Genomic DNA, 23,358 nt, shown 5'->3' with positions numbered 1-23,358 from the left:
CGCTGTGACTCAACATTTAAAATAGTTCAAACAGTCACTGAGTTTTTGAATTTTTTAAATTTCATTCATTATAATACAACCATTCATTTTCATTTTAATACAACCAAATTCGAATAACATTGTCTTTTTCAAAAAAAAAAAAATCATATAAAACCTCTCTCTGTAAAGTTCAGCTTCTGGTTTTCCTTCTCTTCGGTTTTTAGTTTGCAGAAATTTTATGACGGATGGCCTCGGGTTGAAATAGGCCGTCCCACCAGCCATTTAGAGCAATATTCAATCTTTTGTTTGTTTCAATTGTCGTTCCGGCACGATGGTCTGATTTGACCAAAAAATGCACCTTTAATAGAAAATTGCTGTGATTTTCTTTTAGCACTCAGACTTGCATACTCCATCGAATGCAACTGCAACACAGAATATAATAGAGAGCGTAAAAACGAATGCGTCAAATGACCACGCACTACAAGCTTTGTACAGGACACATGGGGCCGGTTTCACCTAAAAAATGGTTACGGAAGATTACTCGACATTAATCCACAAAACTCTGTTTACCTGTTATGTGCTACCATCTATGAGTTTTCGAGTGCGAGACATCATTGTTTAATAGTTTTATTTGTTTAAAAAACTTTTGCTTGAGGGAAGGGTTAAGGGACACGCTTCCATTTTTTTTACAGAAAAATAAAAAATATATAGAAATACATAAAAGCCCCATTAAAATATACCCTGAAACTGTCCACTAACATCCATTTGCTTCTGACTGCCTCATTTATGGTTAAGATTTCATATTCATCTATAATATGAAATAGTTTTATTAACTGGTTCGACTTCTTTTTAGGTGTGGTACCTACTAAAAATCAATTTTCTATGAAACAGTTTCATTGTTGTCAAGTAACTACAATATTAGAGTTTTCTGTCCATATTTTAACTTTGTTCAAAAATGAAGAGAGAGAGAGAGAGAGATAGAGTTGTTTTAAACAGTTTTATTACAAAATAAACTTTGAATCCAATTAGTAATTACATTAATTTATAAATCCAATAAAATATAATTTAATATAGCTGAAAATTATCAACAATTTTCACTTTCGAGCAGTGTCATAATTGCTCACAAACCAATCTACTGTAGTCTTGATAGCTATAAAAAGAGAAAAATTATTTTAAAGCATGACATTAGACAACATGTATAGCATAAACTTCTTAAATTTCAATATTAGTTTCTCTATTTTGTAAGTTAATCAAAAGCAATTATGAAAAAAATTAAATTTAGTAATTTTACTGTTTAGCAGAAAAATTAGAAGCTATATACAATCTTGTCTTCAATATCAATTTGATTGCTTTTACACTCATGTAATATAGATTGTGGGAGGAGGGGGGGGAGTACATTTTAAGACATTGATACTTCAGAAGACTAGTAATTTAAGTTAAAAATGGTCAAATCTCAAAATAATTTTATCAAATCTGCAACAAGTTAAACGATGTTTTGTAACAAGTAACTATTATATATAAACTAGCATAACTATTATTTACAAGTAAAGGTTTTGAAAACTGCTTCAAACACATTGTTTATCTACCTTCTTTAAAAGGTGTGAATACAAAATCTGGCTTGTATTTTCTAAGCTTTTCATTACTTGCTGTTTTCTTATACTGACCATCAGATTTTGAAGTATCAAACTGTGTTGAGTTAAGGGCGTAATGAATACAACTTCAAACATATACAACATAAATATTAACTGTAAAATAAATAAACAACTGATAACAAAAAATACAACTCAAGGCTTCGTATTATAGGTCAGAAGAACTTCACTGTCTCAAAAAGAAATTAATTCCCTTTTAGTTATCTTAAAATATGGATTATAAATGCAAAAAGTAAGGAAGATAAAAACAAAAGAGAAAACAAAGACAACCAAATAATGGAGGGGGGGGGGACTATATGAAACTTTTTTCTTCTGTTAGTTTTGGAAGATGGCGGTACAAAATGCATAAGAAAAAGGTTTATCTGTAAATTGCGTGTTTGTGTTAGAGTTACGAGAATGTTAAATGATAAGTTAAAAAATAAGTCTATAACAAAGAGACAAAAGGATGCAAACGATCTTAAAAGCAAAGCACATCTGAAAATTGTAAAATTTGTATTTGTTGATTTATAAGAGGTGGGAAAAATTAAAAAAAATGAATAAGGTATAGAAACTAATATATATATCAAGGTGTAAATAAAATTTTAAAAGCATAAATTTATGTTTTTTTTCTTTACCTTTCAAATGTATCTACACAGGTCAGTTTTTTTTTAAAGCAATGAATACAATAAAAAATAGATAAAAAAAATTTAGGGTTGAATATACATCTGTGAACTAAAATTACAATTTCAAAATAAGAAGAAAAAACATTTCTACTTCAGAAATTATGTTTTGTAATGCAGTCTAACTTATGTCCATCAATAAGAAAATGAAATAAAATGCAACCTGTGTCATAGGCCAGAACTTTTAAATTTTTGGATACGTTAAAGTTAAAAACATGTAATTTCATCCTTCTTCGCATAGCTTGGCAAATTCTTAGCATAGCTTGTGTCTCGCTCAAAGCGGTTAAACTAGACTTTGTAACATTAGAACAATGGATACCAACCATCTTGGATAATGCATTATAATTTAGTAAAAATCTGAGACTTGAAGATATTGGTTTGCAAGACTGCATGAGGAGAATGACTTTTATTCTTTGGTTTCAGTCTCTGTTACTTGTTTGTTGTATTTGTCATGAACCTTGCCATTAGAAATTAAAAAAAAAAAAAAAAACTTGAAAATGGATGACATTATACTTTGAGACCTCATAAGTTGCATTAGCCAATGTTAGAATGAATAGGAAATACGGTGATTTTTAAAAATAACGATAAAAATGGTAGTGTCCTTATTCAGATGCAAGATGGAAAAAAACTTTTTTTTTTTTAAAAGTTGAGCATTCAGTTTGTTTTATATTTTTTAGAAAATTAAAATGACAAATCTTGTAACTTCAATATACAACAAAAGTGAAAGATAATAACTCATTTTTTAGTCATAAAAGGATACAATAACTTCTCCTCTAAATTCAAATGCTTCAGCTACAGCCAGTGCAGCATCTTTTATACTAACTTCTTGTGCTTCATCCACTGTTGAAAGTAATAAATTCATTATTCACTTACATTCACAATTGAAACCACAATGAAATGAAATTTATTTGAAAGACAACTTGTTAGAAATCCTTTTCCAGACAGCCCTGTAAAAACACTAACTCTAAACAGAATGAAAATCAATTTTTTCACTCCAACATTTACATAAAATTTATTCAAAAAAAAAAAATATATATATATATATATATAAATTTGAATTTTTGGCATCTTGAATTCAAATTATGTTTCTCGCAATCACGAGCGTGTGTGTGTATAAATGCGCGTCTGTGTTTGTGTAGGTGCATGTGTGTGGGTGCATGTGTATGTGTGTTGTGTATGCAGTGCTGTGTGTGTAGGCATATGTGTTTGTGTCTGTGTGCAGGCATGAGTGTGTAGGAGTGTGTGTTTGTGTCTCTGAGCAGGCAAGAGTGTGTAGGCGTGTGTGTGTAGGATATGGACGCAACCTCGAGAGGGTTTTCGCTATAGGAGCAGCACAGTGAGGCCGGTCGACGCGACAGTGGTGCTGGCAGAGGGTGCTGGTGGGAAAATAAAATCATAGGAATTCAAAACAGTCAAATAAGAACAATAAGCAATCTTGATTGCTCAAAAAAAAAAAGACCCGCATACACTGCAGATTTGAGAAAAGTTTAAAAAATGAAAATCAAAACAAAAGTTCATTAAATATCTTGTATAATTTTTTTTTTTTTTTAAATAATCAAAACTGACAAAACAAGACCCATAATAAGTCATTTTCACTGACATACTTTTGCCATCATTAGGCCCATCATTCAAGGGGGTCATTTGCTCCCCCTCCAGATATTGAAAGATTCATGTTCTTTTTATTTGAGCGGGCGCATATTTTGGATTTTTCTGATAAAACTTACATTGAGTATTCAACTCCCGTAAAAGTTTGAACAAGCTCGGCCGTCATGAAGCAGAAAGTTTTGTTCTTGTATACCAGTTTATCTCTCCCCCCCCCCCCCATAATATATGAAAATAACAAGTCATTCATGACTGAAAAATGTTGCTCGAGTGTAGATATTATCAATGACTTTCAATCAATTCATTCATTCATAAGATATGCCTTTTTTAAGACCATTAATGATTTTAAAATTTACAATCTAGTAAGAATATCTGTCCACATTTTTCTGAAGTATTAAATATTTTTCTTTGATATGAGCTATTTTTTAAGCTTTGAAAACTTGTATAAAAGTAGGAATTAATTGGAACAGGGTGGCGACAGATCAGGGAAATCAGGGAGATCAGGAAAAAGTCAGGGAACTTTATTAATCAGGGAAAAGTCGGGGAAATATCAGGAAATTTTGAAAAAATAACAAAAAATCAGGGAAAATTGATTTTATGAAGAAAAAATTTTTTTTTTTGCTTTACAAAATTAAGTACTCTAATTCCCTACGCATTTTCCGCCAATTAACTGTTCAAAAAAAAAAGTAAAATTAATGAGGTGAGATTATACACTGCCGCATATTTGTGCATCTGTTTTCCTCAACGTCAAAGTATTGAATCTTACTTATTAACCACAGGATGAACGTCCTAAGATTGCTTTTATGTCTGTTAGGTTGTTTATTTTACCTAGGGACTTGAAATTTCCTTTTACGCTTTTAATGCTATGTAAAATAAACAACCATACAGGCAAAGAGAAAGCCTTCATTAATGCCTTAGCTCCTTTGCCTTTATTCCATTGTCTCGAAGTAATTAGCGTACTGTAATCACGATTTCAAGAAGAAATCTTTGGTTTTTGAATTAATACTATGAAAACTTAAAAGTTATTACTTCTTCGCGTTTTTAATTTAATTGCTAAAATTGAACTTTCAATAAAAAAAAACTTTGTTTTTTGCCGTTATACTATTTGATGTCACCGCAGATTATAAAGGTTTTCTTTTCTTCAGACTGAAGTGATTCTTTAATTTTACAACCAAGTTGTATTCTTCTTTTATATATTTTGAAATTAACTAATTGTTTTTTTTTCTTTTTTTCTTGCATTTCAAAGTTGTTTGTTACAAAAGCAATCCAAGATTTTTTTTTTTGTTACATACTGAAATCATTTGAAATAGAGTTAACATGTGTACTTAGATAAATATCTTAATTTTTTTACTGTTAAAATGCTGTATTCATTCATTAAAACCTATGTTCTTGATTAGAGAAAAACTCCCTATGAATAGGTGTCGAATGGTTTCATCTGTTTTGCATAAATATGTCAATTAGTTATATAAGAATAACTACATTACTTCTATTCTTTCACTATTACTTGTTATTTTTGCAACAATTATTATACTCTTTGAAAACTTAGTTCAAAATAATTTCAATTACTTTTTAGTTCTATCATAAATACACATGTTTTTAAGAGTAATTTTAATAGTTTCTTAAAATTCTTATGCTAAGTGATTTGTGAAAGTAAAGTAGTTTTTTTTCTATAATCTTTCCATTGTAGAAAAATTTAATATACTGTTTTGTAGGTCCCCCCCCCCAAAAAAAAATTGACTTGATATGTTTTTTTAACCATTTTATTAAAAAAGTAGCATTTTTTTAAAATATATCTTTAGTTCAACAACTTTACACAACTTAAAACGTTTAAAATACTGCATTTTATGCAAACATACAATGGATTTCAAGTAGAGCAAAGAAAGAAAACCATTATCATTGGTAACGTAAATCAGGGAAATTTGATGAACTTAATCAGGGAAATCAGGGAAAAGTCAGGGAACTTTTTTTCACAGTTCCTGTCGCCACCCTGTGGAACATAGATCAAAGAGGCCACTAACAGTCAGACCACCTATTGGCTACAGTAAATTTTTTTAAAAGTCTGAAGTATTACCTTAAAGCCAGGGCCGGATTTGGAAGTGTGGAGGCCCCGGGGCAATGAAGGAGTGGAGGCCCCTAATCAGGGTACGAAAAGATCATCATATTTTCAAAAATATCTGATACTTCGATATGTATCCGGATATTTTGATATATATGTATATATCTGATATTTTCAATCAGCACTTAAATAATAATTACATCCTAAAGTAACTGCTATTTATTTTTTTATATTATTACCGTAAAATCCCGAAAGAAACCCCCCTATCGATTATAGCCCCCCCCCCTTTTTTTGTGGAAAGTGAAATCACTTTAAAAAATCCTGAATATACCCCCCCCCCCCTTCATCTGAAAATTTTCCGATCATCTTCATTTGCCACTCCCTCCAAAAAAAAAGAAGGATAACATTTTCTGCTTTACTTGGAAAGCATTTACAAAGGTTTAGTTTCCCCCTCCATGTGCAGTTTTGCTTTTCTAAAAGAAAGAAAAAAAAAGAAAGAAAACACAATGATTTAAACAAAAAAGAAAAAAAAAGGTCTCCATGGTTTATTCCTTCCAAAATATCAAGACTCCTTTTGATGCAAGGGCGCTTTTTTTTTGTTTTTTTGTTTATACGTATTATAAAAGAAATTTATACGATTGTACTGCTTTTTATTCATTTTGGAAGGAGCATTTTTGTTCTGATTTGTGAAACTGAACGATCTTTAACACGGCCCCATTTTGAAAACGTGACGCCATTTTGGAAACGTGTTGCTTAAAAAGTAGCGCGAAACTTAAAAATAACCGTTATTAAAGGAAAAATAATGTAATTGAACGAGTTTAGGATCATCAGAAATGTAAATTTTACTAAATCCAGTAAAAGATTTGTCTGTGTTTGCGTTCGCAAACTTTTGGCTAATTTTTCAGAAAAATCTCGATTATAAACCCCCCTTTCTGAAATCAACAAGTTTTGTTTTGAAAATAGGGGGGTTACTTTCGGGATTTTACGGTATTATAATTTATAGGGAAGAAAAAATGTAAAATTTGCTGACCCGGGTGAAAGTTAGGATATTTTGTAAAAATTTTATTGTGGGGGCCCTGGGGGGCAGCCCCGCCTGCCTCCCTTAAATCCGGCTCTGCTTCAAGCAGTGGTTCCCAGCCCATAGGCCACAAGTGAGCCGTGGACAGTGTGTTACTGGACAGTAGATACTGGTAGAGAATCTAAACCTACATAAATGTTCGGGTCTTAATTTCCGTTTTTTGTGAAAATTCACATATTACATGAACTGTCACTCAAAAACTCTCCCTCGCTCATCCCCAATAAGGAACTTTAAGATAATGATTTTTCATATTTCTTAGGAACTTTCCACAATAATTGAATAAATCTAATGAATCAGATACTCTTTGAAATAAAATAGCCAAAGAAACTAGTATTAGCTTCAAGCTTCAAGTTAAAAATGCTCCTCCTTTGCTGAACTGTCATGACCAACCAGTGAATTGAGACACTTGACGGGCTTTTTGACAACCAATTTATTTGAATGAGACTTTTCACTGCAGTTTAAAAAATATAGAAATGCATTGAATGTTGCAAGTTATTTGAGACTAAAACTATCCAGTTTCAATCCAGACCAAGGGCGCCCATATGGGGGGCAAGGGAGGGGGGGCTCGAGCCCCCCTTTGAAATTAGAACTTCCTTGCTTTTGGTACTTTTTTCTTTGCAGAAATGTGAAAATATTTATTCTCCAGCCATTAATGAATAACTAATTACAAATGAAATATTTTAATGACTTTAATATTATCCTGAAATTGGTTTCTATGGAAAAAGTACCTTCCTAACCCATGGGGAAAATATCTGAGCCCCCCCCCTTACAATTTTACATATGGGCGCCCTTGATCCAGACATCAACTCCCTCGCAGAGGAAAAATAATGGAGCTTTAACTTTGATGGATGATTTATTTTTGAGTTTCATTACAGCCATGCCAGCTAAGTGAATAACAATAAAGTTATTTTCTTCCTTAAATATTAGTTTGAAAATTGTTCTTGTACAGTACATTACTATCAGTGGCGCAGCATAAGGGAATTAGGGGATTAACACCCCAAGAACTTTTGTTTTTAACACACTTCCAGTCCTAGTATGGTACAATATTATTTATACTTGAGGACAGTTATGAGCAGATGCTAAACGGAAAGTAAATTTAGACTGTACAAGTAATATCTACTAGTTAGTGGGCCTCAATGGTGGTTTCTAAAAAACTGGTGGGTCGCATACCTAAAAATGTTGGGAACCACTGCTTTAAAGGGAGCAAGTTGTAGTGGTAAAAATGCTAAAGATAAGCACTAACAGAGGAGTTGATTTTTTAGTTTATTCAGTATACAGTAGAAAACCGTTATAATGCACACCTTGGGACCGGAGCTTTTGCATTATACAGGGTTTTGCGTTATATAGATCATTTCACAAATTTTGAAACTAACATTCAGAATATATCTATATATTAGCACTTCAGAATGAGTTTTATCTGCAATGAGTATATAAGCATCAATATTACAATTAGTTATTCACAAATAAATATGTTTCACAATCAAAAGAAAGTGCATTATTCTGCACTTCTGCTAGCTTTATGGTTCGCATAACAGCTGCATTTTCAAGAGTCATCTGGTATTTTCTGTTTACTATGAGTAAAAATTTTAAATTTAAAAGCTTTGAATTAAGATGGAAACATGAAAAACTCTCAAAATTTAATTTGCCTAACAATTTTTATGTTTGCAAAGTAAAACAGGGATTTTTTAAGCTTCCAAAACCTATTGTTTACTTCTGAAAAGTTGTACGGTTTATAGAGAATTGCGTTATGAGTCATTCCATGTCAACTGACCTAATTTTTCAAATCGTCCCCACTCAACCATCTCCGATTTGGATGAAATTTTATCCATCAGTAGAGATGCCTTTGAAGCTAATCAATGCAAATTTTCAGCTTCCTAGATACAAATCCTGAGGATCTAGGATCTCCGAAAAATGTGATCCAAAATGGCGGATCAACTTTTTGTGCCAAATTGCCAAGTTTACACCAATTTTACAGGAAATTTTATTACACTGGAAGCCTGAAATTTTAGGCGCTTAAAGTATGGTTGTTCGTTAGTATATTCAAGTATTTTTGTGAATTTGAGCTCAACAGGTTTTGTGTAGCATGCGCGTGAACTTGTGAAAAAGCGTGATGTGAAAATTTTTTCCTGATTTTTGGTTGTCAAAAAATCTAAACAAAAATAACTCAAAAGCTCGTACTGCATGATTCCATTGTAAAAATGCTTCTTTTTAATGGGTTACAGTTACAGAGCTTAAATATGTATTTTCTGGAAGATATTGTGATTCAAAGTGGCTATCAAAACCATTCAAGTGTAAAATAGCCTATTTTCAAAGCGCTATAGCTTAAGTTTGTCACCTGGAATCTTCTTTTCGTTTATACCATTATAAAGAACACATTTTTTTCTTTCAAAATAAGTTTTTTCCTTGGTGGTGTTCTTTGGAATAAGAATGAAAAAAGGAGCTTGAAATTATGTCAGTCGTAAAGAATTGCCATGTTCAATCTCAGATTACGGGACATTTTATAACACTGGAAGCCTGAAATTTTAGAAGCTTAAAGTACTTTTGGTTGTAAACACGTTCTAGTATTTTTGTGAGTTTGAGTTCATTTTTTTTGTGTAGCACGTATGCAATGTCTTGACAAAACGCAGCAGAGAAACTTTTTTCTGGATTTTAGAATGTCATAAATTCTGAACAAAAATGATTCAAATGCTCGAACTTTGTAATTCTATTGTCCATATGCATGTTTTTAATGGGTTATAGTTGCAGCGCGTATCTATTGATTTTCTAAGAGATATTGGCATCCAAAGTGGCTATCAAAATTGTTCAAATGAAAAATAGCCCGTTTTTAATGCCCTGTAGCACAAGTTTGTCACCTTGCATCTTCCTTTCGTTGGTACTATGAGAAAGAACATATTTTTTCCTATAATAATAAGTTTTTTTTTCGATGCTTTCAGATAAGCGGGAAAAAATGAGCCTGATATACTATTTGTCGTTAGCAAGAAAATCTCGTTCCTAAATAAACAAAGAATGGTGAATGCCGTCACAACCGACTTATAGGGATTTTGCAATTGTTATAAGTTCAGAAATAGTTTTTTATTAATCATTTAAAAAGTTCTTTTGTAAATGAAATATGTTAGAATCAGAAAAGTATTTTGTTCAGGAAGCGGACTGATACACTAGAAAGAACAAGATAATTTTTTTTTTAATCATATTTCATTTGCAAAGTATCTTTTTAAATGATTAATAAAAACTATTTTTGACTTATAACAGTTGCAAAATCCCTATAAGTCGGTTGTACATGGCATTCACCATTCTTTATTTATTTAAGAACGAGATTTTCTCGCTAACGACAAATAGTATATCATCCTTATTTTTTCCCGCTTATCTGAAAGAACACCATCTAAAAAAAATTCCATTTTTATAGGAAAAAATATGTTCTTTCTCATGGTACCAACGAAATGAAGATGCACGGTGACAAACTTGAGCTACAGGGCATTAAAAACAGGCTATTCTTCATGTGAACTTTTTTGATAGTCACTTTGGATGCCAATATCTCTTAGAAAATCAATATTTACGCTCTGCAACTATAACCCATTAAAAACATGCATATTGACAATAGAATTACAAAGTTTGAGCATTTGAATCATTTTTGCTCAGAATTTATGACATTTTAAAATGCAGGAAAAAAATTCTCTGCTGCGTTTTGTCAAGACTTTGCAGACGTGCTACAGAAAAGTTAATGAACTCAAACTCACAAAAATACTAGAACGTGTTGACAACCAAAACTACTTTAAGCTTCTAAATTTTCAGGCTTCCAGTGTTATAAAATGTTCTGTAATATGAGATTGAACATGGCAATTCGTTTCGACTGACATAATTTCAAGCTCGTTTTTTCATCCTCATTCGAAAGAACACCATCAAAGAAAAAACTTATTTTGAAAGGAAAAAGCGTGTTCTTTCTAATGGTATAAACGAAAAGAAGATGCGAGGTGACAAACTTGAACTATAGCGCTTTGAAAGTAGGCTATTTTTCACTTGAACGGTTTTTGATAGCCACTTTAAATCGCAATATCTTCTAGAAAATACATATTTAAGCTCTGTAACTGTAACCCATTAAAAAGAAGCATTTTTACAATATAATCACGAAGTACGAACTTTTGAATTATTTTTTTTCAGATTTTATAACAACCTAAAATCCAGGAAAAAAATTTCCCGTCACGCTTTTTCATAAGTTCATGCGCATGCTACACAAAATCTAACGAGCTCAAATTCACAAAAATACTTGAATATACTAACGGTCAACCATACTTTAAGCACCTAAAATTTCAGGCTTCCAGTATAATAAAATTTAATGTAAAATTGGTGTAAACTATACAATTTGGCACAAAAAACTGATCCGCCATCTTGGATCACATTTTTCGGAGATCCTAGATCCTCAAGACATGGATCTAGGAAGCTGAAAATTTGCACTGATTAGTTTCAAAGGCATCTCTACTTCTCTATAAAATTTCATCCAAATCGGAGATGGGCCGAGCAGGGACCCCTAGGTCACTTGACATGGAATGACTCTTATATAGGTCAGCGTTATAATGGTCTTCTACTGTACTTGCAGGCCCGTGTCCAGATTTTCATAAAGGGAGGGGTTTTAATCTTACCTGCGGGAGGGGGGAGTTCACCCCCCCCCAACCTTTAGTTTACGACAAATTGTCGATCCCAGTATGGCGTTTATACACCTAAAAGGGCTGCTGAACCCCCCCTTTTTTGAGGGGATAGTTTTGGCTGCGCAGTTGACCAAAGTATTCCTTCATTTTACAGGTTACAGGAAACAATCAAATCTTGTTTGTTTCTTTTTAATTAAATCTGCTTATGCGGTACATTGCAATAAATACTAAAATTTATCCACAAATTCTTTTATAATGTAGAATGTATATCAGGTTTTATGTTCTAAATAATCGAAATAATGCTTAATAAATTAAACAAGAAAGAGGTTATTGCAGATATAAATTATATTACCAAACACCATCACTAATGCATTTTCATTGCTATGCTAAATTCATCATAATCTCCTTACAATAAGCAATATTAATGCTTTGTATTGATAGATCATTCAGCAGTTCTTCCACCTTAGCTTTTCCAAAATATTATTTCAGTTGAGAAAGCTTTAACAGTTGTAAATTGCAGAAAAACTTAAAAAAAGAGAGAAAGTTAAAAAAAAAAAAAAAAAAAAAAAAAAAAAAAAAAAAAAACCCGCTGAACACAAACTTTACATTAAAATTAATTTAAGCCAAAAAAAAAAAAAAAACATATTTTCTTCATTTTCCTTATTATTTTTCGCCAATGGGAGGGGTTTAACCCCTAAAACCCTCCCCTTGGACACGGCTCTGTAGTACTTGAAATAGCTTTATAAGCATGTACTCACCTGATAATATAATAGGATTTATTTCATTATAATCTCTCATCACCCATACTATCAATTTTGCTAAGTCATGAGAGTAAATAAACTGGCGAAGGGGTTTTCCAGATCCCCATATAACAAGTGGCATGTCATTCTCTGAAATACATTGAAAAAATAACTCTATATAATATATTTAAACAAATAGCAAAAGTGAAACAACAAAAATATTAAGATAAATAAATACCTTTGTGCTGAATAGTAAAGTCAGACCAAACAACGTAAGTAGAAGCACAAATTTATAAATTACAGCAGACACGTGTTTCGGCGTTACAGGGAACGCCTTTTTCAATGCAAAAATAATGAGCTTATGGATGAAAAGACATCCGACAAAAGCCAAGAGCAGATAAGCATGCAGCTTAAAAGATAAAAACAGCGGATTAGCCAAACACCAATGACAAAGTTATAAACCTTTCAGGAACCAATAGGAATGCAAGCAAAGGTCAGGAGCTTTCGCTTAGGTACGAACCCAGAAAGAAAGAATTCAATTGGACAAGGATTAAGCCGAAGCTTAAACAAAAAGAAAAGAAATTGTCAGTAACCGTGAACCGCAAGAAAGGAAAAGCAGAATGGAAAACCATGAAAAAAGATAAACAGAAACAAAAAATATTCGAAAAAAGGAAAAATAAAGATAAATAGAAGAAAATTGGGGGGGGGGGGGGGGGGTGTCAATCAAGACAAAAAGGCAAAAATAAATAAAGAAAGATAGATAAAAATGAGTGGGGGAAAAAAAAAGAGGGGGGGGGAATGGGGAAAGGACAGTATTAAAGATATGGGAGCCAAATGTTAGAAAAATATGGAACTGCACTAAGATCTTAGTGCAGTTCCATATTTTTCTAACATTTGGCTCCCATATCTTTAATACTGTCCTTTCCCCATTCCCCCCCCCTCTTTTTTTTTTTTTCCCCACTCATTTTTATCTATCTTTCTTTGTTTATTTTTGCCTTTTTGTCTTGATTGACACCCCCCCCCCCCAATTTTCTTCTATTTATCTTTATTTTTCCTTTTTTCGAATATTTTTTGTTTCTGTTTATCTTTTTTCATGGTTTTCCATTCTGCTTTTCCTTTCTTGCGGTTCACGGTTACTGACAATTTCTTTTCTTTTTGTTTAAGCTTCGGCTTAATCCTTGTCCAATTGAATTCTTTCTTTCTGGGTTCGTACCTAAGCGAAAGCTCCTGACCTTTGCTTGCATTCCTATTGGTTCCTGAAAGGTTTATAACTTTGTCATTGGTGTTTGGCTAATCCGCTGTTTTTATCTTTTAAGCTGCATGCTTATCTGCTCTTGGCTTTTGTCGGATGTCTTTTCATCCATAAGCTCATTATTTTTGCATTGAAAAAGGCGTTCCCTGTAACGCCGAAACACGTGTCTGCTGTAATTTATAAATTTGTGCTTCTACTTACGTTGTTTGGTCTGACTTAACAAAAATATTGTTGTTATTCTGATAATAGTTCTAAGTATTTACATTTGAATTTTTTTTCTTTCATCAAATTTGTATGAAAAACAAGAAAGACATTCATTTTATTAGAGATTTAAAGTATTAATTTTCAAAAATATGACAAAATCTTTTAGTGAAAAAGTACAAGCAACAATTCTATTTTAGCTGATTAATTTTTTGGGTTCTTTTTCTCTTTTTTAGTTTGACTTTTGCAATTTGATTAACAACTACTAGACAATTAATAACTTTTACAATTTGATCGATAATTGGAACTCCTCAGAGCAACAGTAGGATACCTTACTGTTGTTTTCAGGCTTAGATATCTTACTGTTGTTCCGAGTCGATGACACGTACTCACTTCACAAAACATTTTTTTCATATAGACAGGCCATAATTCCTATCTAAAGAAGGGCAGGAGTCCTAGAACTTGTACAACTAATTTTTTACGAGTAAATAGCTTTAATTTCGACTAAAATGTTAAAATTTGCATAAAATTAAAAAGAAGTGCACGAGCCAAGTTCCTGTGAAAATTACGGCCTGCCTATGAATTATTTAGATGAATACACTGTATAGATTTCATATTGAGTTAACAGATAGCAATTTCATACTTTGTTATTAAGAATATTATCAGTTCACAAAAGAAAGTTGTTCTCCTTTCGTCTAAATCAAAATATTAAACAATACATGAACAGAATTGATTTCACTTAAAATTACTGGATAGCTTACTTTTAGCTTCATATGTTTTATGAATCAGTCCGGGCAAGACATGACCATCCTCCAAATTGAAATTATCATGAGGTCCGAACACATTTGTTGGTATGACTGATGTAAACTTACACCCATGTTGCACATTGTAAGCATGATTTTGCACATCTATAAGTCTTTTAGCATAAGAATAACCAAAATTGGATTCATGAGGAGGACCATTGTGTATCTGAAATGAATAATTTAATAACAATGAGCATTCAAGAAACAAGTTAACCATTCATTTATAAAGATGAACAACTTAGAACAGCTAGTCTCACAAGGAGAGGTCTGACAGGGTACAACAAAGATCTCCCACATTTAGAGGAGTGAATATGTGGGCTGTAGTGGGAGCGGAGAAAATAATCTGGTGTCTCAATGAGAGTTCCTACAGGGTACAACAAAGATTTACTACATTTAGAGGAATGAATATGTGGGCTAGCAAAGAATATATATGGAGAAAAAAAAAATAAGCTGGTGTCTCAATGAGAGTTCCTACAGGGTACAACAAAGATTTACTACATTTAGAGGAATGAATATGTGGGCTAGCAGAGAATATATGTGGGGAGCAGAGAAAAGAAGCTGGTGTCCCGATGCGAATTCCTGCAGGGTACAACAAAGATCTCCCACATTTAGAGAATGAATATGTGAACTAAAGTGCCAGTGGGGATGAGAAACTGGTTTTATTATTTAGTCGTCACCATTTTAAGAAATGTGATGAGTGTCATAATATGTGAAGACAAACAAAGTTTTGCTGTTCCCGCTTTGTTGCATTTTCTTCGGTTTTTAGACTTTGAATTAGTTTCAAAAACCTTCTTCACAGCACCCATCATTCCTTTGGGAGCACTTGAGTAAAAATGTTTTCAAATAACAAGTACAAAAGTGATAACCAGCAACAGGCTCTGGGTCTACCTCGGCTGGTCCCCATTGGTTAATCAATCCTCAGTGAAGATTTCCTCTCTCAGTGAAGAAGGTTCTCCTATGACCCTCTTAAAGCTATCAACCCCATTGCTCATTACAGCCTCTTCTGGTAAGCTGTTCAAAGTGCCCAAAACTTTACTAAAATAATAACTTCTTTATTTCCAGATCAGCCTGAGATTTGGTTAGCTTAAAATAATGACCCCTCGTCCTGCTTTCCATGCAAAAATTTAACCCATTAACATCTTTCATTTTGATAAATTCAAACAACTGAATCATGTCCCCTCTGACATTCCTCTGCTCCAGGCTATATATTTTAAACCTGGTACCATAATCTAAATCTGAAAGTACAAGCTGAGTAGCCCTCCTATGAACCCTTTTTATTCTCTAATAAAGAATTCCCTTACATTTTTGACTAACTAGCAAATTAAGCTATTTCACTTGGACACTCATTCAAAGCTCCAAAAACCGAAAAAGCGATCATCACATAACATTCTGTCCATTCTTGCAGAGTGTGACACCACCACATTTCTGAAAACCATAATAACAAACCTAATAGTAATACTGTAATAATTGTCCTTTCTTTGTTTGAATGTGTTGTTAAGCTGTGAATGGTTGCCCACCCTATAAACGGTTCCTTATGGCATGTGTGTACTGTGGAAATCGGACTTCACACCAAATTACCATATAGTTCAAAAATTGAATCAGTGCGCCCCAAAATTGCCAGCCTAGCTGACCCAAGACAACAACAAGAAAACCTAAATAACCAAATTGGAGGCCAGCTGCACGTTTTTACTCCCACTACAGTCTAAACAGTCACTTAGCTACAAACGTAAGAGAACTTTATACCACAATGTATTGCATTGTTAAGTAAAAAAAAAAAACTAATGTACAAAATAATAACAAAAGAGGGAAATGCAAAGATAAAATCAAACACATAAATCTTACCATTGTTTCATTTATTGGATATGTGGTCTTATCCGGGAAGATACAAGTGGAAAGACAAGATACAACTTTCTCAACCCCATGCTTGAAACTACTTTGTAGCACATTGTCATTGATATGAATGTTATTCCTCTGAAGAAAAATAAAATGTCCATGTTAAAATTTTTTCCAAATTACAAGTTCAAAGAAAAAGTTTATAATGCTAAGTCCCTTTATTCACAGAGAGCAAAAATGCTACAAAATGTAAGTGTAATTGAAGTGCTGCATATATGTTATGTATCAGATTAAAAAATTTTTTATTTAATTTTTTGATTAGTTAAAATACCATACAAAAATGATTTTTCCATGAATTCATAAATTAAAAAAAATAAATATATTTTTAACAGGGTGTTTTTGACTCTATTTATAGTATATTTTAAAACTTTTTGTACATAATTTGAGACACAAGTCCAAAATGGGAAAAAAATTTAAAAATCTTTTTCAACAGATTTTCATTTAAAACACGTTTTGCAACCCACAATGTTTTATTCATTATATTGTTTTTATTTAATTATTTTTTAAAAATAAATACTTTTCATGTCATTTTTATGACAATGAATAAAATTTCTTTTTCCATATGGTTTTATCTAAAATGTGCAAGGGAAAAAAGTATTGTTTTGAGAAAATTATCTAATTAAAATAATCTTAAAGGATAGAGTTGGGAAGGCTAACTTTTCAAATGTTTAAAAAAATTATAGAGACTATTCATTGAAAAAGTTTTTCAAAAAATGCAGGGATAAATATAGTGTTACTGATTTTTTATCTTGTTAATTTGTTTCATTATAAATATCTTAATCACATAAAGTTTTCAGAAAGTTCAAGTGAATTAAACTAATTCTTTTTCAATGGATTTATTAGTGAAAAAAAAATTAAAAAAAAACTATTTTCCATGCTTAGCTCCATTTTCTCACCCTAAAAAAAAAGTTTCTTTACAACTTTCAGAGGAACAAGTTGTGTCATTTGATAATTTAGCCCAAAAGCAATTCAGTTCGTCAATGGATAAATACCGTATGAGTGTTAGACTGATAAAATCATACTTAATCTAGAAACACACTAAAATATAAAAACGTTTCAAATCATTTTTCTAAAAAAAAGATAATTGCTAAAACTTTCGTTAATAAAACTGATATTTTTAAAGCAAACTTTTGAAGTAGACATCATACATAAAAAAATAAAGTTGTCATTAAAATTAGTATAAATTTATATTTCATACCCGAATTTGAAAATATAAAAGCATACCAAAAAGTCCAAATTATACTTCAAATTTCTAAACAAGCCACCGACCATGGCAGCAAGGTGAATAACATGAGTTGGTTGATGTTTTTGAAACAGAGCATCTGTCTGTTCAGCATTCCTATTTTGAAAAAATATTACAAGTTATTTCAAACAGTAAAATATTGTTCATATTTATTGAGTTCATATATATTGTTCATAAAAGATTCATATGCATGTTTAAAAAAGAAAAAATGTTCAGTTACTAAATAAGTTTAAAATAAAGTTCACTCTCTCAAATGTGCCAACATAAAATCCACATGATTTGAGTAGTAAACAATGAAATTTATAATTAAAGTAGGATTTTAAGATAAAAATATTATCAATGTAAAAACCACCATTTTTTAAAAAAAGATTTAAGTATATGTTTTATAGTGTAATCTGAAATTAACCAATATCTGTTTTTAAGATCTCAATTTTTTTTTGGTAAAGAGTCTAATTGTTTTTGCGTTTACGGCCTTTTACAAACAAAGGCACAGATATTTTCTGACTAATAAATAATCCAAAGCCTGTAAGAGTTCTTACATACTTTCAATTGCCTACATTTGCATCATTTAAAAATTTTTTTAAACTATATCATTTTGTTGTACACTTATATCTTTCTATTAAAAAAGTACACCCAGTGAAATTTTGTGTGCTGTTTCTGTAGAATATTATAATCTTTTAATTTAGTAGTCTTAGTAGCTTTATCCTTCATGGGCAGTACGGTGGTTCATTTTATTTCAAGCTAAATTCCAGGCCAACCCGCTATTACTTTTTAAAACTTACTAATAGTATTATTAAAAAAAGTTTTAGCTTCTTTCTCAAATTTTAAGAGGGTGCTCACTGCTCACTGACTCTTAGTTGAACATTAGCCATAGTATAGAAAAGGCCACAGGGTTGGCAAGGATTTGAACACTATAAATACAAATACAAAAGTGATGACCAGCAACAGGCTCTGGGCCCAGCTAGACTGGTCCTAGTCAATTTACAATCCCCAGTGAAGATCAATGGCCCTCTTAAAACTATCTACTCCCTTGCTCATTACCACCTCTTCCGGTAAACTGTTCCAAGGTTCCACTACCCTGCTATAATAATAATTTTTCCTAATATCCATGTTAGCCTGAGATTTAAATAGCTTAAAACAATGACCCCTTGTCCTGTTTTCAGTGCTAAACTTCAGCCCCGTAACATCTTTCATTTAATAAATTTAAACAACTGAATCATGTCCCCTCGGTCTCTTCTTTGCTCAAGACTGTACATTTTTAACCTTCTAAGCCTGGAATCATAGTCTAAGTGAGAAAGTCCATTTATTAGCCTTGTAGCTCGCCTTTGAACCCTTTCCAATGCACTAATGTCTTTCTTAAGATAAGGAGACCAAAACTGAACAGCATACTCCAAATGAGGTCTTACCAAACTTCTATATAAGGGCAGAAGAACTTCTTTAGATTTGTTTGAAATAGATCTATTGATAAACCTAAGCATCTTATTGGCCTTGTTACTAGCAATGCTGCACTGTTGGCTAAACTTTAAATCCTGACTTATTAAGACCCCCAGATCAGTAACTTTGTCTGCCTGACTAATGACTGAACCTTGCAAATAATAACTTGTACACTTATTTCCATGCCCTAAATGTAGCACTTGACATTTCCCAACATTAACAGCCATACCCTATTTATCAGCCCACTCCGTAATATGATCTAGATCCTCTTGCAGCTGTTTTGCTTGTTCTTCATTATCTACAGTCCCCATAACTTTGACATCATCAGCAAAACAATTCATGTTCCCAGGAATATTTTTGTGAATATCGTTCATAAAAACAATGAACAAAACAGGCCCTAACACTGATCCTTGAGGAACCCCGCTCAAAACCTCACTCCAATTAGAATAATTTCCCCTTACAACTACCCTTTGTTTCCTTCCGGTCAGCCAGTTTTTTACCCAAATGAAAGTTTTCCCTCCTATTCCTATATCAGCTAATTTGCTAAGTAGAGCAACATGCGGTACCTTATCGAAAGCTTTTTGAAAATCAATGTAAACAACATCTACAGGCTTCTTAGTGTCCAAAGCCGTGGTAACTTTGTCATAGAAATGTAATAAATTAGTTGCACAAGATTTGCATTTCCTGAAACCTTGTTGAATACTAGTCAATGGATTATTAGTCTCTAGAAAATTTACTAACTTAATTTTTATCAATGTTTCAAAAATTTTGCAAACCACCGAAGTTAGACTCACAGGTCTATAATTTCCCACACTCCCTTTAGACCCTTTCTTGAAGAGCGGTGTAATGTTAGCCAGCTTCCAGTCCTCTGGCACTGTCCCCAAGTTATAAGAAGCATTGAAAATATTTACGATTACATCTGCTAATTCCTCCGCACATTCAACTAAAATTTTCGGATAAATATTATCAGGTCCCGGAGCCTTAGTCTCTTTAATTTTTTTCAAATGAAGTAAAACGTCATCCCTGGAAAATATAAACTCCTCAAGCTGTACTATAGCTTGTGTCTTGTTGGTGTCAACTGTTGAGATACAGTTATCGTTAAAAACACTCGAAAAAAAGTTATTAAGAACATTAGCAATATCACTATCATCCTGAATTAAAATTCCGTGCTCATCAACCAGTGGCCCAATATGACTATTTCAAACTTTCCCCGAATTAGCATATGCAAAAAACCTCTTGGGATTCCTGTTTATGTTATCTGCCAGTCTTTGCTCCAACTCTCTTTTCTGAATCCGCACCAAATACTTAAATTTACGCCTTGCCTTACAATATTGGAGCCTATCTGCACTGTGACCAGTTTCTCTAAACCTATGAAAAGCAGCTTGCTTGTAATTTAGAGCCTCTTTAGATTCCCTGGAGAACCACATTGGCCAAATTTTAGTGTTGACACCCTTTCTCCTAAAAGGAACATGATCCCCAACCGTTTTTGCTAGCTTTTCCTTAAACTCTGCCCACTGAAGATTCACACTGCTATTGTCCAATCCAGAAGAAAATGGTAAAAACCATGGTAAATATCATGGTTTTTAACGTCCTGTCTAAAACCCAAGTGTTCTTTTGGATCTGTGCTTGAGAGACTCGCCTATTGTTGACAAACTTAGAAATTGCCTTCCAGGGTACGAGCAAGACTCACCCCCCCCCCCTCCCTAGATACGGTACTGCTTTATTATCAAATTTGGATGAGTCTCTTTTTTACTAATAGAGGTCGATAACATCAAGAAGCCTTTTACATTTGACTAACCATACTGTGATTAACGAGAAGAAAAAGTTGTGCACAAAAAATTATTACTTTTGATGTAAATGTGAAAGGCGTTGCTTAGAGATCATTTTATTGATTAAAAACCTTCCCTTGAAATGAATGACTAAACGTAAAACTCATTGTTTAAAGGAATTTGCTGACATAAAACAGTAGTACAAGCAATTTTTGTTCGAGTTGTGAATAGTTGTTTTTATAAAATGAACATAAAATTCAGACTGTTATAGTGAAAATTTTGCAGTCAATGACCAATAGGAACAATTGTTGAAATAGATAATGCTATCCCGAAAATTAGCAAGAAATCGCCCACCATATGATACCTTTCACTTTTTGCTCTTGTTGACATTTTCCTTATTTTTCTAATACGGTGATTTTCTAGGAACTTACAAAAAGTCAAGTGGTAGTTTTATCATTTTACAAAAGGTTATGAAATTTATTATTTCCTTCACAATAGTTAACCTTAACAGCAAAAAAAAAAACAAAAAAATAAAAATAAAAAAAAACAAAACAAATATAGTTTCTTGACTTTACACTACCACGTCTCTCAGTCTGTAGCTTCAGACTGAGAAAGAGAAAAAACAAACAATAGTGCTGAGATGTCCACAAGAAAAACCCATGTTTTGTATTAGAGTAATTTTATTATCATAGTCTTAGCAAAACTTTGCAATTCAAAGACCTTTTTTCTTCCTTTTTTTCCTACAGCAATAGATCAAAAGCATGATTTTCTTATTAGGAAAATGCAATAAATTTTTTTTGAATCAAAAGTGTGAAATTGCTGCCCCTCAAAAAATGGTGCCCGGGGTGGACCGCCCTCTCTGCCCCCTCACTAGTTACACCACTGCTAGTGTATATTATAATGTGTAATATTTCCTTCAGTTCAACGTAATGTCTTAACCCCCTTCCCCATACATACAAAGTTAGGGGGAGGGGGCTGAGCACTTTTTTTTTCAGTTGAAATAGGCAGGGCCCGATCAAGCCAAAGTGGTGCCCAGGTCCTGGTCAAATTTGGTGCCCCTCTCATAAGAAATGTTGTACATTTTCAAAGTAAAATTTTTTAAAAGGATGTAGAAAAAATTAATTTACTCCATTTTGGTGCCCCAAAAAATTATGGTGCCCAGGTCAACAGACCCGCAGGACCGTGCTTTGATCAGGCCCTGGAAATTGGAAGCTAAAATTCTTCCAGTATATGGGTATCCACAAGTCTAAAAATATTGAGGGGTGGCTCATTATCTAGGAGAAACTTTTTTTTATACATGTATTTTTGAACCACCCTAATGGACACCCCTATGTACATGCAAGTGGACAAGGTTATTGCTGTTTTTCTTTTTGTATGACTTACATTGAGTACATACTTTTTGCCTCTCCATGGAAAAATACAAAATGACGACCCTGTCTAAAGCTCCTTTGGGTTTCAATCTACTGTTTTAAGGCATGTCCATAATTGAAAAAGTACATTAAGTAGCAAAATCCTGCTGACCAACCTTAAGAAAAATGTGATAACTATACTCACGTGAGATCTGCATCTTTGGAGGAAACAAAATGCCAGGTTTCATCCTGATGACTGTTATTTTTGACCACTTCTTCAATGGCTTTTCCAACAAGTCCACTGCCACCAGTGACAAGAATTATTTTCTTGGTCATGTCTGAAATTAATTAGAAACACAAATAAAGAAACTAAATCATAAAACAATTTTTGATGCATATATTTTTTACTGTAAAAGGAAGAAGTAATTCCTGAATTTGAACTAAAAATACAGCATTGAAGAACTGCAAACTATCTGGTTCAAGTAACAAATGATTAATGAGAAAAATTATTAAAACTTTTGTCTACCTTTGTGGAGGAACAAAAAAAGGTATGCAATTGTAGATAAAACCCTATCTTGGCAAATTTTGGGCTCGTTGATTACATTTTTCAAACAAATAATACGACTTAAAAATTCACTTTAGGTAAAAAATTATTTAAACAAGTTTAATACATAATTCAAAGATGAACATATTTTTTTTACTTGTAATTAAAACTTAAAAATCGCCGGCTACAATAACGAAACAAATTTAGGAAGAAATAAATATCAGCATTTAAACGTTTTAATATACAAAATTCTTGAAAATTACTTTTCAGCTAAAATATTTGGCTCTAAAATGCAATTTGTGACCGGTTTAAATTAGAAAGAGTTCGGCAAGTATTTAAAATAAGTGCAATTTTTATCTATCACATGAGTTTGTGATAATAGCAGACGCATGAGCAGACGCAAACAGATCTTTTTGTTGCCAATGAAAAAAAATATTTTAATAGCAAGTGAGCTTTTAAATGATTTA

General features: G+C 32.5%; 1 protein-coding gene across 1 annotated transcript; it reads right to left on the bottom strand.

Annotated features, from left to right (window-relative positions):
* Positions 1–970: 970 nt before the first annotated feature.
* LOC129229301 (GDP-L-fucose synthase-like) lies at positions 971–23,290 on the bottom strand. Its single transcript, XM_054863578.1, has 9 exons — positions 23,155–23,290; positions 22,553–22,685; positions 17,777–17,891; positions 16,502–16,630; positions 14,618–14,825; positions 12,422–12,553; positions 3,048–3,127; positions 1,566–1,665; positions 971–1,129 (listed from the first exon to the last, which is right to left on the bottom strand). The coding sequence occupies exons 2-9, from the start codon at positions 22,681–22,683 to the stop codon at positions 1,074–1,076; spliced, it is 951 nt and encodes a 316-aa protein (XP_054719553.1). The 5' UTR covers positions 22,684–22,685; positions 23,155–23,290; the 3' UTR covers positions 971–1,073.
* Between the last annotated feature and the right edge of the window lie 68 nt (positions 23,291–23,358).

Source organism: Uloborus diversus, chromosome 9 (assembly GCF_026930045.1).
Source record: "Uloborus diversus isolate 005 chromosome 9, Udiv.v.3.1, whole genome shotgun sequence".
NCBI classification, from domain to species: Eukaryota; Metazoa; Arthropoda; class Arachnida; order Araneae; family Uloboridae; genus Uloborus; species Uloborus diversus.
The sequence above is the reverse complement of the archived record's forward strand: the minus strand, read 5'-3'. Positions and strand labels throughout refer to the sequence as shown.